General features: G+C 37.2%; 1 protein-coding gene across 1 annotated transcript in view; it reads right to left on the bottom strand.

The window, feature by feature from the left end:
• LOC149424121 (NFX1-type zinc finger-containing protein 1-like) overlaps positions 1–16,707 on the bottom strand; it is a 62,440-nt gene that overhangs the window by 26,717 nt on the left and 19,016 nt on the right. Inside the window, exons 7-11 of the mRNA XM_089631037.1 lie at positions 14,266–15,246; positions 13,894–14,049; positions 5,557–5,704; positions 5,274–5,357; positions 4,928–5,199 (exon numbers count right to left, since the gene is read on the bottom strand). Of these exons, the coding sequence (XP_089487163.1) occupies positions 4,928–5,199; positions 5,274–5,357; positions 5,557–5,704; positions 13,894–14,049; positions 14,266–15,246 (1,641 nt within the window). The remainder of the gene's footprint in view (positions 1–4,927; positions 5,200–5,273; positions 5,358–5,556; positions 5,705–13,893; positions 14,050–14,265; positions 15,247–16,707) is intronic.

Genomic DNA, 16,707 nt, shown 5'->3' with positions numbered 1-16,707 from the left:
CGAAAACTGGCCATAACGAGACCCCTTCCTCATTTATGAATAGTTTGTCTGGCGAACACTGTAACAAGGTCAGGTCATGCACTCTTCGTCCCGAAGCTAACAAAAGTAAAGTCGCTGCCCTTCTCGAGACTTCAAAGAGACTCAACTTTTTGGGTGGGTTAGCTTCTAACCAGGTCAACACCATTCTGGGATCCCAGATAGGAGGCTTAGACAGTTTAGGATGCCTTAATGCTGCGGCTTTGAGAACTTGTCTGACTAGAGGGTGTGAGCTTAGGTTTCCTTCTTCCGGGCTACTGAAAGTTGTTACTACCGATTTATGGAGTCGAATTGTGCTGGGAGAGAAATTGTCTTCTAAACTAAGATCTGTTAAAAATCTTGCCAGGTTACTTCCTGTAGGGACATTCGGGTTTACCCCGTGATTTAATGCCCACTTTTGCCACCTAAGCCATGCCGGTTTATATGTTTTAAGTGTGGATTCTCTCCAACCTGACTTTAAAAATTCTTTCTGTTTGTCCGACCAATCTGTTAATGACTGACTCCACCCCGGCACTTCCACACCTCCAAAATAAAATCCTCTACTTGTGGAGGGGGTTTCAAGGTTCTGGTGTCTATCAGCACTTCTGTCAGGTTCATTATGGTGAAAGGGGGGCTCGTCGCTCGACTTTTCAAGTCTGGTCTCCAGAATACTTTCTTCCATCTCGGGGCTACAATCAGGTATAGGCCCTTGGCCCGGTTGAGGTGTGCGAGAACTCTCGGCATGAGGCATGGAGGGGGGAACACCCAAGCTAGAGGAAAATCCCACTCTCGAGTCCAAGCGTTGACAAAACTTGCCTCTTTGTCGAATACATTTAGGGACACATAATCTTCTACAACGTGAGCTGTCTCCGATGCAAACAGGTCTATAGTTGGTCTCCCCCATTTTGCAAAAATCAATTTTGTTGCTGCTGGTAAAAGATGCCACTCCGGAGGTTCGCGTTTTCTGGAGAGTTGATCTGCCACCTCGTTGAACCTTCCTGGTAGGTAGTGGGCAGACAGTGAAATGCGATACGTGTCTGTCATCTGAAGGACTTGACGAGTCGCTTCGAGCAATGTCTTGGATCGTGTGCCGCCTTCGTTGCGAAGGTACGCAACCACCGATTTGTTGTCTGACTGGATCAGGAGACCCGAGTCTGACAGCTCTGGCCCGTGAGGAGTAAGTGCTGCCAGCACGGCGAGCATTTCCTTGACATTGCTGTGGAGAGGTTGCTGTGTTTGGGACCAAGCTCCACTCAATCTGAGGTCGTCTAGCTGCGCACCCCATCCCCAGTCCTAGGCGTCGGTCGTGAGGGTGTGACGAATCACTGCTTGATGCATTGGTGACCACGTCTGCAGGGACCTGCTCCACCATCTCAGCTCCTCTATCGCTGTTCGAGGAATGGGATGGAGTCGTCTCGGTTTGAATGCAGGCAGCTTGCGACTGGCACACTGTAACATGCGAAGGTTAAGCCTGCCTCTATGAATGGCGAAACTAGCAAAATTGAGGGTACCCAAGAGGCTCTGGGCCTGCTCAAGTGACCACCTTCCTAGATTAATGTATTGTTTCAGTAAATTTGTTATTTTCGCTATTTTAGTTTGCGGGAGGCCTTTTAAGCCGTCCCTTGAATTCCATGAAATTCCCAAATATTCAATTTTCTGAACTGGACACAGAGTGGATTTACTGAATTGTATTATCCACCCAAGAGTTTGTAACATTGAAATAGTTTCGAATGTATGCATTTTCAATATATTTTCATTTTGATGTACTATCAAAAAATCATCTAAGTAAACAATTATTCTGAGACCTTTGTCTCTTAATTTTTGCGCTATCCAATTGGTAAGTGAAGCAAAAACCTTTGGAGCTGTGGCTAGTCCAAAAGGCAAACATGTCATTTGAAGCAGTTCTCCATTAAAAATCAGTCTCAAAAAACGGCGATGATTCTCATGAATTGGAAGATGAAAGTAGGCTTGAGAAAGGTCCACTTTAACCATCCAGTCGCCTGGTTGAATAAATGTTGCAACCTTATTAACATTAATAAGTCTGAATTTGCTAATAGCTAAGAAATTGTTCAAACGACGAAGGTTGAAGACCGGCCTAAATGACCCGTCTTGCTTCGGTATGAGAAACATCCGTGACAGAAAGGAAGGCGATATTGAAGCTGATTCCAATATCTTTTCCTTTTTCATTTTGTCTATTTGTCGTGTCATTTCGTCTGTGATTTGGGTTTTATAAGTTGAGCTTACCGTGTCTGCCACTATACTTAGAGGGGGTTTCTGCCGAAAGGGTAGCTTGTACCCTCGCAACATGGTTAGCAGTGTTGGTGGTGCTTCTAATTCTTCCCATTTGCTTATAAAGTGCTGCAATTGCCCCCCCTGAAACGCCTTCTCCGGATAGTCATAGCCTATCCTTGTTGCCAAAATTCCTTCTTGGTTTGGCTGGTCCCCTCTTGTCCGCACCTCTTGCAACTTGATTAGATCTCCCTCCGCGGGGGGCTTTGTTGTCTCGGAAGGGCTTGTTGTCCCGAAACGTCCTGCTTTCCCGAAAGGGCCTGCTCTCACGAAAAGGCTTCCTCACTGGCACTTTCTTGGGCATCTGCGAGCTGGTTGATGGCTGAGGGTCGAAGCTTGAATGTGGGAAGCATTTATCCAGTCCTCCCATCCGCTGAATCTGGGATTCTAGCTTCATTGGTTCAAAAAGATAACCCGCTGCTGGAGGAATATTTTTGACTGCCTCCCGTACGTAGCGGCTCTTTATCTCGTTAAGGATTGCGTCCCTACGATGCTGGATCGCATTTGCTCTCCTTCCACAGACCATCTGCAGGACATCTTTGGTCACTGTCTGATATTGCGTATCCGGGGCAAATAGCGACTCCACTTTCTTGAAGAGGGAACCTGCTGACAATTCCTTGCCTTCCTCTGCACTCCAGTTTACCAGTTCCTGAAGAGATTTCTTGAGGCACTCATTTTGCTGCAACAGGGCATGGCTTAGTGACCCGCAAAATTTGTCAAGTGACCCCGCGTATTGCTCTGCCTTATTCAAATGCAGAAACTCTCCATTAACCTCCAACTGGTTGAACATGGGGTTGGCCAGGTATTTTCGTACGACCTCCCCATACCTTACTTCGTTCCATTCAGGCGAACCGAAGTGTTGTAAATCTTCGATTTTCTTTACGCGGTTTGCGTCAGCCTTAGGAACTGTAGGTTCCTTACACGTGGTTTCCGCCATCGATAGGTTTAATTCCTTGAATTCATGATTAGGATTTACTAATCCCATCCCTAGCGAAGATCGTGAATTTCTCTCCACGTGTATCTCTTGATCTTCCGATGATGCGTCCTCGTCGGAATCCAAGTTTCTCCTATCTTCGTATGTTTTAGCCGCCATAAAATCCTGAATAAACGAGCTAATGTGCTCCACTTGAGCCGTGAGTTTATCAATGCGATGTTTTTTCGTAGATTTGGTCGATTTCGGCAACTTTCGTTTCGGCTCATTTTGTTTTGGCAAAATGATCTTGTTAACTTCTTCTACCGTCATCTCTACCGAATCGGATGATGACATCTCGGAGCCACTCATTGTTAAATTGGACAAGAAACCAAAACACAAAACACAATGTAAATAAACAAACAACACAAAATGGCCGACGAACTGACGAACTTTTCCGTCGTGTTCACCACGTGTTTTATCCGTTTTTAAACAGTTAAAAATTATTTCTGTTTTAAAAAATACTTCGAACAGCCTCGCTGTTATAATATAATGTATTATCTTGAAATAATTATACACTTAAAATAATTATATACGGGAAAAATCGTTATAAATTCGGAGCTACTTCGCAACGACAACGCCAGCGACGGAATTTAAAACGCTAATGAGAAAGAATGCCGTAAACAAAAGTCGCATAGGGGACGCTTTACTTTTGTGTAGCATCTGGTGACCACTTGTCCAACACAAGGTGCTGAAAAAGAGCGGGAAAGTGCCACGCGAAAGGGAATTTGAGAATGCTTCTCTCAATAAAGGTTTTAAATGACGGTTCAGGCTACATAATGTCTGTTTGTACTGCATCATACTGACATGTTCTTCTTTATGTGTAACATATGTATGGTGTTCTATACATATACATTCCACATATATACATATATGTGAAATGTATATGTATTAGCATCAATATAAACTGCTTACTTCAGATGTCTTATAGTGTTGGCTAACGGATGTATTATTTTAATGAAAAATGTTATTTTTAATTGTCAAGTCTCTGACAGCCCTGAACTGTGTACTTATAATCTAATGTTTCACATTACTGTAAAAGCCTTTTATGGCGTTTAATAAATAAAAAAAATAAAAAAAAATAAAGGTTTAAAAAACCATATAAAATTATATAATAAAATAAAGTGGTTTAAAACAAAAAAACTTTTTCATTTTGTATAATGTCAAGCCACAAAGTGTTTGCTTTCTTCGATAATTTCATTATATTTTCATAAAGCTAATTAATTTTCCCTCACAATGAACGAAATCAATACTGTAACACGACAAAGAGAAGACTGTTAGACGGTTACACAATTGCCGCATACTTGTTCACAGATAAAGTATATTGGCAAATCAAAACGGCAGGACAGAATTATATTAGGATATTTTAGTACGATTGGAGCATTTTTAAGGTACAAAATCCCACAAATAGAAAATATATATTACACTGCCAATAGACAAGGCTTGCTTTCAATAGATGAAATTTTACATCGCCAATAGGAAAAATTCTAGCGCACAAGCGGTTAATCTTGATTGATTGGTCTGAGATTTTTAGCTAACATGCAATTATCAATCTTACAAAGATTATAATATCTTGTGATTTTTCACAGATCAGCGCTAGTTATTACATAAAACTACATAACAAAAGATACTCTAGGTTGAAAATAAAAATACCTGAGTTTCTGGATTTGTGTGATCAATGAAGAATAGGTTTTTAACTGCACCCTTGACATCAGGATATTCCTCCACGTTGGCATTGTTCTTCAAGTTTTCATATATAGCCGGAGTAATCAGCCGGGCTATCTCTGGCCTCATGCGGTGCTGCACAACCAGCCGGTGGCAATGAGAGCCATTCTTAACCATTCGCTCAAACAGCGAAATGTCCAGGTTATACTTCTTTCCCATCTGGTATGTGGCAGTTTTAGGCCGCAGTTGCTGATGATCACCTGTAACATGCTGGTTGATAGAGCTGAACAAATAAGGTGAGGTTAGGTTAGGAGAGAATGTATAGGATGGATACCTATCATGATGAGGTGCTGACAGTCCTTGGTGAGAGACACCACGACGTGGGACTCCATCACTTCCGCTGCTTCCTCCACAATCACTTTAAACAAATAAACAAGACTGTAAGTGACAACTCTATATTGCCAATGTGAAGGTATGTGTGGGTCTCCTGTCTTCAATTGGAACTTGTAACTGAGTACATTACTTTTACCAGTAACATACTCAGTTACAAAGTAAACTATTATTAGTTTAGTATTAATGAAGAATGAAAGCTATTCAGGGTATGAGAGTATAATTACTAATAGGGGAGCGGAGAGACCGGAGCAAAGACTGGAGGCGCGCAGCACCGGAGGTGGTGACCCCAACCACCTTGGCATTTCTCAATGTCCTTAAATCCAGGGCTTGTGCCAGTTCATCAAACACAACTTTGTGCTGTTGATATTCTTTCTGAAAAGTAAATACAATAAATCGATACTAAAATTCTTAAATCAGTACCAGGGCCGGTTTTAGTACTATCAGCGCCCTGGGCGAGATTTTTACGGCGCCCCCTAACTGCAATTCAATTCCATACGAAAAAAGGCAATGGGTATAATGAAATAACCGTTTATTAAAAAAAAACTATTTATTTAAAAAAACTTCACTTTTCTAGCCTTTCTATCGGCGAACTCTTTTATAAGGTTATCAAAATCGATATTTTCAGCAATTTCATTTTCGATTGGCAAAGTTGCCAAGTTTGTCAATCTAGATTGTGATATTGTCGATCGCAGATAGGTTTTAATCAGCTTAAGCTTAGAAAAACTCCTCTCCCCACTAGCAACCGTTACAGGTATAGTCAATAATATACGCAATACTATCCACACATTTGGATACAGTTCTTGTAGGTTGCGATCTTTGATAAAATTTAAAACATAAGCAGGGGTAACCACATTCTGATTAGACAAAAAAGATTTCAGGCTTACGAGTTCATCACACAACATACAACCATCTATATCAGATTTAGAGTCTACAGTTAATTTCAATTGGAGATTACCACAGAGTTTGACAAGGTCGGGTTTTTCCGGAATCTGTTTTATATTGTACAAAAAAGACCAAGATTCCGAGTACTCATTTAACTGTTCAAATCTTTCATTAACTGAAATTAATGTAGTGTCCAAGAGAGAGTTGAAAAATTCAACCTCAAATTTTTTTTCTGGAGAAGTTATAGGCTCGTCGTGGGCAGTTTCACCAGCTTGACGCTTAACAAATCGAATTCTTGTTGTGTCTCTAAACACAGGTTCAATTTCTAGTTCTTCAGCCAATCCCTTCGCAGTTAAAATGGCGCTTTTAAAGCCAGTATTTCTATATTCTTCCAAGAAAGTGCAGCATTTTTTCAACATTTCTGTACATTTACTGATATCCATATCTGTTGATTGTAGAGATTTACTAACGACATTAATTTGAAAAAGTATGTCATACCAAACACCCAACGAAACTATGAAGCTGAAATCTTTTAACTGTTCGGCTAGAGTAGTAGCCTCATGAGAGACTTGAACATCAGTTTTCTGAGTTTCAATAGCCAAAGTAATTAAAGCGTCATGGATGGCACTAATTTGATAACGGACTGCTTTAACACTGTTTATTCTTGCTTCCCAACGTGTGTCACTGAGCTTTTTTATAGTATATAATCCCAAATGATCGGTTAGAATTTTCCATCGATGAACAGAAGCTGAAAACAATGTGAACAACGTCTGAAGTACCCCAAACAAAGTGACTGATTTTACGGATGACTTAGCGGCATCGCATAGTACGAGATTGTAGCTATGACAACCACAAGGTACATAAACAGCTAAGGGATTTATGTCCAGAATCCTCCTTTGAACCCCAATATTTTTCCCTTTCATATTCGCTCCGTTGTCATAACCCTGACCCCTACAGTCGTTCAATTCCAGTCCGTGTTTATTTAAAACATCAATAATAACTTCAGTCAGTTTTTCACCAGTCGACTCATTTACAGGTATAAATTCTATGAAATGCTCTTTTACTGATACTTTATCGTCATCTGATGATAAATCAACAAATCTGATGATAAATCAACAATAAATAACTAATGTCCGGAGTACAGTCAGCTATAATAGAATAATATTTTGATTTCTTTGCGCGAGATATGATTTCTGACTTTATTTTTTCACCGATCAACTCTATTAATAATAATAATTAAGTAATTAAGTAATAATTTAAGAGGATATGTAAAAAAAAAAGTAAAATATATTTATATTTTTTTTGTTGTTAATTAAAGATGAAGTTAAGTAATTAATTAAAAGCTAAATTACATAATATAATAATTAATACTTGATCATTTTCTACTAATAGGTACACGTAATAAAAGATAAAAATTCAATTCTATGAGATTAGAACTTATAATTTGTGTCTGGTTGATCTAGTAGTTGTTTGATTTGTGATTTAAAGGCTTTATAATTTGTTTCAGATTTAATTTTATATGGGAGGGCATTAAAAAACTTTATACCTTGATAAGTATAATGGTGTTGAGAAGCACTCGTTTTAAATTTAGGGATTTCTAGGTTGCCACGTGATCTTGATCGGTTATTTTAGTGGTTGTTATTGTAGTATTAAAATGATCTTTGTGAGTTTGTAGCCTTGTCGCGCGTTCCCGCAGTGCGGCCACAACGGGCGTTTACATACGATTGTTACCGCGCAAGCACATCAATCTGGCCGAGGCCTTAGCCGGTCCGCGAAATAATACTTCTATTTTTGCCGGTCCGCAGGTTGAAAAAGGTTGGGAAACGCTGGTATAGATAGTTAAAATAAATTTGTACTTACCTAATAAAATGATCCGTCAAAATGTCAAAAACAAATACCTCCTACTTTAACACTTTACACTATTTATATTTCAACTTTTTAGATAAAACTGTCACTCGCTAGTCGGAACCAAGAGTGACGAACAAGAGCATCGCAACGTAGCGTGGAACGTCTGATTACTGCGTTTGTTTGATTTAAGAATAATTGGAATAACTGTTTTAAGTGCGTCCACTTATGCAAAGAATTAATTATAATGAAGAACTAATTATAATGTTCCAAATAAAATATAACAATAAGGAAGGCTAATTTCCATTGATATTGTATTATTTTGAAGCGCCAACGCCGCCAACTCTTTTTGAATAAAAATGAAATATTAAAAAGAGATGGATAATGTTTTTTATTGTTTTTCTCTATGGTTGCCAATTGGTTGGGGATTCCCGGTAAAATGAACTGCATGCGGTGCAATCGAAGGTTCCATTCTAGATTCTAGCGTTGCAACCATAACAATTTTTTCCTTATATTTATGGAATTTACGAGTAAGTAGTTAAGTAGGCCTCGTTCAAAGAACGGGGATATAAAGGGGCGCGCCGGGCGCCTGTGGCGCCCCTTTAAATCCGGCGCCCTGGGCGGTCGCCCAACCGCGCCCTACCCTAACGCCGCTACTGATCAGTACTAAAGAAACCTAACTCAAATTAATCTTTTAACTGGTCATGTTTTTATTTTATAAATCACTAGAATCAGTTGAATACCCAAATTCAGAGCAAAGATCAACTTGTTTCAGAACTATTTAGCACTACATGACAAATTTACATATTTATTATTAGTTAGCACAGGTCTGCCAAGGTCGAAAACTTGTATTTTACATCAGTGGACCAGTCTATAAAATATATTTTATAAATTGGGACTACCACAATAATTACTATCGCGACCAACTTTTTTGCACTGGCCTACATAGTTGAATTTAGATTTTATTTTAGTAATGAATGAATGCAAATTTTTAGAAGTGGAAATTAACTCTCTTCCTGACCTCCGATCGAGCTGAAACTCAGCAGATATACTCGTTGTCAATGAAAATGTATTTTATGAACTGTTGGTAGCAATCACGGGGACATACACGCATTTCTCTGAAATTGGATGACATTGCAGCAGTTAATAAGTGAAAAAAATGTCGGTCCTATCCAATCGGGATTTGGCTTAGTTGTTAGCACGGTTGACTCGAGTCCGTGGAAATGTCGGTCCTATCCAATCGGGATTTGGCTTAGTTGTTAGCACAGTTGACTCGAGTCCGTGGAAAGGAAGGTTCAATCTTCAGTCAAACCATTTTAAAATTGTAGTGATTAATTTTTGGGGTATTATGCTGTGTTAGGCTTCCTCCTTCTTTAGCAAACGTTTCAGACAGCATTACAATGTCCATCATCGGGGCAAATGTGACATTTTAAAAGTTCACAGCAGTTAAGAGCCATTCATAATATAATATATTTAAAAAATAAAAAATAATATTTTTTAAAACGTATTTTAAAACTTTAAAAAAAAATTGGTTTTACTGAAGATTGAACCTAGGAAGATAGGAACCCAGGAACTGGAGTTGACAATTCTACTAACCTTGTCAAATGTCAATCGGGTAGGACTGACATTTATTTCGTATATTAACTGCTGGAATGTCATCCGATTTCAGAGAAATATGCATACATTTGTGTGTAAGTGATTTCTGCTAAAAGTTGATATCAAGTTGCTATCAACAAGTCTATCTGCTGAGTTTCAGCTCGATCGGATGTCGGGAAGTGGGTTAATTTCCGATTTCAAGATTTACATTCACTCATTACCGAAAACACAAGTGAAACTTAAATAGAAAGAAAGAAAAATATAATTTTCTTTAATTCAAGGCAATGCCGAGCTTGTCTCGTCACTGTGGCTGTGTGTGTCGTGGACTGTCACTGGCTGGATGTGCGCCATAGTACCTACACAGTCGACTCGGTATTTCGTAATCTATGGTTTAAGACATAGTAAAAATAATCTATGGCAGATCAACAATCTACAAGGCAGATTGATGGGAATAATTTCAATAATTGGTAATTGCTAACGTGATTGTGATTAAGGAATTGACATAACAATTAATAACATTAACCTTTTGAACGCGTTAATTAGCTCCGTTTTATCTATACCCGTACGCGGTACATATTTTCAAATACCTATGCACGCAATTAAATGTCAAATTATAGCATTCTGGCGTGATTTATTGGACTATATAGACAGAACAGATTATTCTCCACAATATGAAAACAAATCCTCGTGTGTCAACACTCTTAGATGTTTATAAAAACAAAAACATAAAATTTCATACAAAGACGTACCGTATCTTTTGAATGTGGTCCCGCCATTCACTCGGCGTGGGTGTACTTAGGCCACTGCGTTGATAGACATAAGTGGGACACCATGATCACTTATCATTTTTAGTTATGAAAACTTTTTCTCAAACTCTTTTCTAAACTCAACACTTAAAAATAACACATAAATTTTATATCACTCAATAAACATTGTTTTTTAAGCACTTTAGAGGAATCCCTGTCGGTCACATTTTTTTGGATCTATGGTAAAATTTAAAACAGGGTTCGATACATAAAGACACACCACATTCTTTACATACGTATCTCGTTAACTGCATTTTTTTATTTTTCAATCGGCATACACGACATCGTCTACGCGTTTTTTTTTATTTTGCCAGTTGATGGAATCAATTCGGCCATATGCTTAGCGGCATATTTAGGCAAAACCCGAAACGGGTTGAGGTGGGCTGATGTATTAGGCTCTGGTATTTGAGAAATCTCTGGTTTATATTTCTCAACTAGTTGCATAATAACCGCCAATTGAAAATCTGCTAGAGATTTTTTTATACCTGTCACTTGGGTGTACAAAATAAATGAATTCAATAAATATAGGTCAAGTATGTGAAAAAATACTTTTTTATACCATTTTATGGTCTTCCTCATACAGGATAAACTGCTCAGCATCATGTCGCTTTTGTCAACAGCTCCCATAGATTTATTGTAATCAATGACACAGGCAGGCTTGCGAATGGGTTGTTTAGTTTGGTGAATTATTTTACTGGTTTCCTTAACCACTCGGAACATTAGAACGTCAAAAGACGTAAATATGATAATAGCGGTCAAGACATTAGTACGTCTTTTCACGTAAGCGCGCGAGATTTTACAAAAATCGATTTATTTCCATCACTAGTATACGGATTGCCATGATTTAAAAAACAGAGTATCGATAATGAATAACGCTACGCGTCTGCATTCAAAAATATCTATGGAATCTAGAGGTGCATTTTCTGAGTCGATTGAATCTGTCAGCTTGTTCGTTCGTAATTTATTGCGTTTTTAAATAATTTATTAAAAATATTTTAGTTTGGACGGTTAATATTTTGAGGTGACCAATAGTTTTTAACTATATTTCTTCAATATATAAAGTGTTATTTCTTTATGATACTCAGAAAAAAGTACATTTTTTACAGCTTTGAAATAATGGTCAGCGATTTTTACATATTTTTGACGTTTTCAGAAAATGTATATTTAGAAACGCAAATATTTACGTATAACAAAACAATACGATAGTGAATTTCATAATCTTTCCAAAACATTTTTTAGAATGAGGCTACGTTTCCCAAAACGTGAGTTATGGAGCTTTTAACAAAACTCGTGAATAACACAAAAATTTTCGCGTTTTGACAGTTCGCAAAGGAACACAAAGTAAATAAAAGTCAAGGCAAGGTAGTTAGCATATGTACATCCCTTTTATCACACCATTTTAATGCTAAAAGGGGACCGCGGCTTTTTGACTCAAATTCGCCTTTTTTCAGTTTAATAAATTTTGGCATTTCCTTCCGGCTCTTTTTTACCGTCCCACAGGCATTTGTTTTTTTCGAATGCAAAAAATTGAATAACTTTGGACTTGAGTACCAATTGTCACACCACAAATTGTGCCCTTTGCCAAAATAATCATTTAGGAGTGTAGTAACAACAGCGCCGGTTATTCCCAAGTTTTGTTCATCTGTAATTTCCGTGCCTTCTTCGCAGTAAATTATGAAATCTAGAATGTATCCAGTTTTCACATCACACAAAACAAACATTTTGATTCCAAAGCGATGTCGTTTTGATGGAATATATTGCTTAAAAATAAGCCTACCCTTGAAAACAATGATACTTTCATCTATACATAGGTCTTCATAAGGTATCACAGACTCCTTAAATAGTGTTCGGGTGTGATTTAAAATTAACCTTATTTTATAAAGACGATCTATAGGAAGCGAATTTGAGTCACAGAAATGTAAATTTTGCAACAACAATTGATATCGGTCTCTACTCATGATCTGGCCAAAAATAGGGGAACTTAGAAATATATTTGTACTCCAATACTCTTCAATAGTCAAGTGTTCGTTTCTTGTCATAAGCATGGTTATTGCAAAAAATAGATACATTTCTTCAATAGTTGTGTCCTTCCACTTATGAATTCGTGACTTCGCACCAAATTCCTTTGAAATGAGAAGAAAAGTATGGTAGTCGTTTGTTTCTCGAACAATTTCATTCATAATCGAGCGATTCAAAAAATGTTCAAAAAAATCACTTTCTGTTGAATTTTTGTCAAATTGTACAGAAACGCCGGATTGAAAATCATCAAATTCGTGTACTATTGGAATATGAGGTCCAGACACCCAGGAGTGTAGCACTTCTTCACTTACAGATTCATTCGCTTGAGTTTCTGTATCTGAAAGTTCCGAAGGTTCAAATTCATCTTCGGACATTTCATAATCAGAATCCAAAACGTTCAATATATTTTCAATTTCATCATCTTCCAAACTATGGGCCATTTTTTATCCGAAAAATCAAATGAATTAAAAAACTAAAAACTTGTGAACGTTTCCTAATAAATTTTGAAATAGTATATAAAACACGAAAATAACACCCACTTTAGTAATATATAACTAATATATATACAAAATATATTTAAATTAATAAAGTATATAGTAAAGTCAATAACTCAGTTTTGTAACACAATAAAACGTTAAAAAATACGCGCAATCGGCACAATATGGTCACTCGTGGATACAGTAAAATTAAATTTGCTAGACGAAACACAAGAAATCAAAAAAAAAAGATTTCTGAAGTGAACAAATTAATTTGAATTTTTCGTAATAATTCAATCTTACAGCAGAACACAGAATGTTATCGGCGCAGATTCCACAAATCAACTCGGCGCGCGCAAGCGCAGATAACATACTAGTACTAACGCCATCCGTTGACAAAATTGTGAACTAAAGCACTCAAAGGCGCGAAGAGGCGCACTTGATTATGGATCTTTTTTTATGAAATACAATTTTATTTTTGAGAAATACTTGTAGATGTCAGCATCGTGATAGTTCTACGAATGTCCAAGCGAGCAAGAAATACATTTATGACAAAAGAGCGCTGGAATATCGGCCGTCAAAGTTTCCGTATCAACTGTTGATACGGCCGCGTGTGAGTATAGACTTTTTGCCGTAACAACAGTTGATACGGCCGCGTGCAAAAGATTAAATGTCGTTTCTTTCCTTACAGGTAATGTTTTGTTACTGAATGCTTTTCTTTATGTAAATCTTATGAGATTAACAAAATAAACCTCTACTTTCCTTAGAGAGAAACTCAATTGTGTTTTAATTGACTGTGTCGTTCAAATCACAAGGAAAATATCATTATATGCATTTAAAAAGGTAAATAATCTTTTTTTCCATCCAATACACCACTACACAAGCAAGGGTCTCTGTAAATGATTTACCCTTACATATAATTATAGTTGCAACTTACCACAGCATCAGAGTGCTGTCGACGAAGTTTCGCTTTCAAAATGTCCACCCAATTCCAATAGAGGGACCATCTCTCCTCTGCATTGAACGCCTGCGCTTTGCTGTTTACTCCAAAAGCTACTTTTGAGTATCCATTGTTACCCCTTAACAGTCGCATCTACAAGAAAACAATGTATTTAAGCACACAGCATGGGTTTTTGAACAAATAATTCTTTCTAAACATAATTTTATGCACGTATGCTCGAGAATGTTTACTTATATTTCATAACAAAGAATTTGACAATTAAAAAATATTAACCTATATATGTCTACAGATATGTACTCAAAATGTCGGCCTTTCTTATAAAAATATGTATAGTTAAAATCTACAAACCTTCAATTCGTTAACTTCGCACAAAATACGGTGTATATGTGTTCTTAAGATTTTCACATAATTCCAATTCATCTGTTCACTATTTATGTCATGCTCTATTCTCTCCTTTTCAAACACCAACTGTTGGTAAGAATACTCTAATAGCCTTGTATTAAAAGAGAAATCGTTTCTAGATGTTGTAAATAATTCTTTTGTCTCATAAGAATATTCATATCCATATTTTTGAGAGATTTTTATATAATATTGATTATATTTACAAAAATGATCGGTCATTAGTAACCAATTTAAGAGGGGTGGTCTTTTACCTAAAAAAAAATGTTCAAAAAAATTTGTGGAGATACGGCTATCTCTTAATTGTATAATAACTTCTTCATGGTCTGAATTTGAGTCCATAAATGTGAGTTCATGATGGGTTACATCAACAACGCAATTGAAATTCTGGAGAGATTCCAATAAGGCCTGGTGAGCTTCAATTTTCAGTGAATTTTGTCGTAATTGCTGCTTAAGACAATAATTCTCAGTGTTGTATTGTCGCAACTTTTTCAAATTGTATTGATCAAGTTTTTGATTTTTCGACTGTCCCCCGATACGCACCACAGCTCGAGTGACCGGCAGTAAACCCTCTAGAAATTGATCTAAAGCATGATTTGTAAAACACACAACAAGAATCGGACGATAGTTCCATATGCCGATCATAAACCTATTCTGACGGTAAAAATTTATCAAGATAGTTTTGGCTATCTGAAGTCCAAGAAAAGTTTTTCCAGTTCCGGGTGGGCCTTGAATGGTCACAAATTCTGTGGTTAAAGCCATTTTATATGCATTATATTGGCTCTCGTCTAACCCCAGCACTTGTGGCGTCGGCCAGGTAGACTCATCGGTCAGGGTCACCATCAGGCTTCCCTGTTCCTCATACTCATTTTCTTCACGCAATATGTATCGCTGTACGTCTTTGGTATATTTTGGAGCTGTGCCGCTTGACTGAAATAGTAAAAAAATGAATGAGAATAATTTTATAGAAACCGATTGATGATTATGGTAATAAATGCTAATGATGTAGTTGTTTATATTTAACCTTCCCGCTCCAAATGAGAGTTTTGTGCAATATCTAAGCTGCTTTTTACATCACAAACTGTATAATTTAGTTCCTAGTAAACTATTCGGTAATCGATCTGCATTCAAAAAAATTATTCCGTTAATGTTTTGAGATATTACACAATGTCAAACCAATTCCGACGAAATTACTCTCCCCTCTACCCCACCCAGATCACCATTACATTTTTAAAAATTCCTCGCTGCAAGAAAGGCACGAGTGCAGATATAAAAAGTGCTTTTTACTGGAAAGGGCTAAAACAATATTTATTTTAGTACTTTTTTATTGAGACAACTCACAAGAGCGCCCCTGTCTGCAAGACAAGAGAGCTAGTCGGCGTAGTCGCCACCCGGTTAGGCAGCGTTGTGAGGCAGGTTAAGGTGGAGGCAGTAGGAATGGGTTTATTAATGCGGGTCTTGAAGAGGCCCGGATAATATGAAATAGGAAAAACAGATACCAGTATTCGATCATTGAAGACAATATGATTGCCTCTCAAAGGAAAATTTGAAACAGAAAAATATTCAGTCGCATCTAGAAATTGAACCCAAGACCTCAGCTTTGCCAGGGCTTTGCTCTACCACCGAGCTTATTCGACCCCATCCCTTTTGGTCGTATTTAACTGTATCATACTTCGACTAAGAGCTACAAATATTCACCTTCATTTGCTTAATGCATACTTTTATTGCCTGCTATCTTTACGTATGATTGCAAGATTCTACTCGAACTGAATTCAATCTAGATATAGTGCCTTGGATAAATATGTTCATTTTTATTTTAATGTGAGACATCTATTGACTTTTCTACAAGTCTAGGAAATATGATCGATTGGGATAGAGTCAAAGTGGTAGAGCAAAACCCCGGCAAGGTTGAGTCCTGAGGTCCTGGTCCTTTTTCTAAGTCCAGTGTTTTCGGAATCACCTTCATTATCCGGTATACATTTATTGGTTTTAAACAAATCTTCCAATTTCATATACATTGTGACATGTAACAATGTGAGTGATATAAAAACACACAAAGAAATAAAATAAAAACTATAAAAAGGAAGCAATTTTATTTTTTATTTAACCTCCCAGAAAAAGACTTTTATTTACTTTGTGTTCCTTTGCGAACTGTCAAAACGCGAAAATTTTTGTGTTATTCACGAGTTTTGTTAAAAGCTTCATAACTCACGTTTTGGGAAACGTAGCCTCATTCTAAAAAATGTTTTGGAAAGATTATGAAATTCACTATCGTATTGTTTTGTTATACGTAAATATTTGCGTTTCTAAATATACATTTTCTGAAAACGTCAAAAATATGTAAAAATCGCTGACCATTATTTCAAAGCTGTAAAAAATGTACTTTTTTCT

The sequence above is a fragment of the Hesperophylax consimilis genome, chromosome 4 (assembly GCF_061612785.1).
Source record: "Hesperophylax consimilis isolate HC1 chromosome 4, BYU_Hcon_1.0, whole genome shotgun sequence".
In the NCBI taxonomy this organism is placed as follows: domain Eukaryota; kingdom Metazoa; phylum Arthropoda; class Insecta; order Trichoptera; family Limnephilidae; genus Hesperophylax; species Hesperophylax consimilis.
This window is presented reverse-complemented; position numbering and strand designations above follow the sequence as displayed.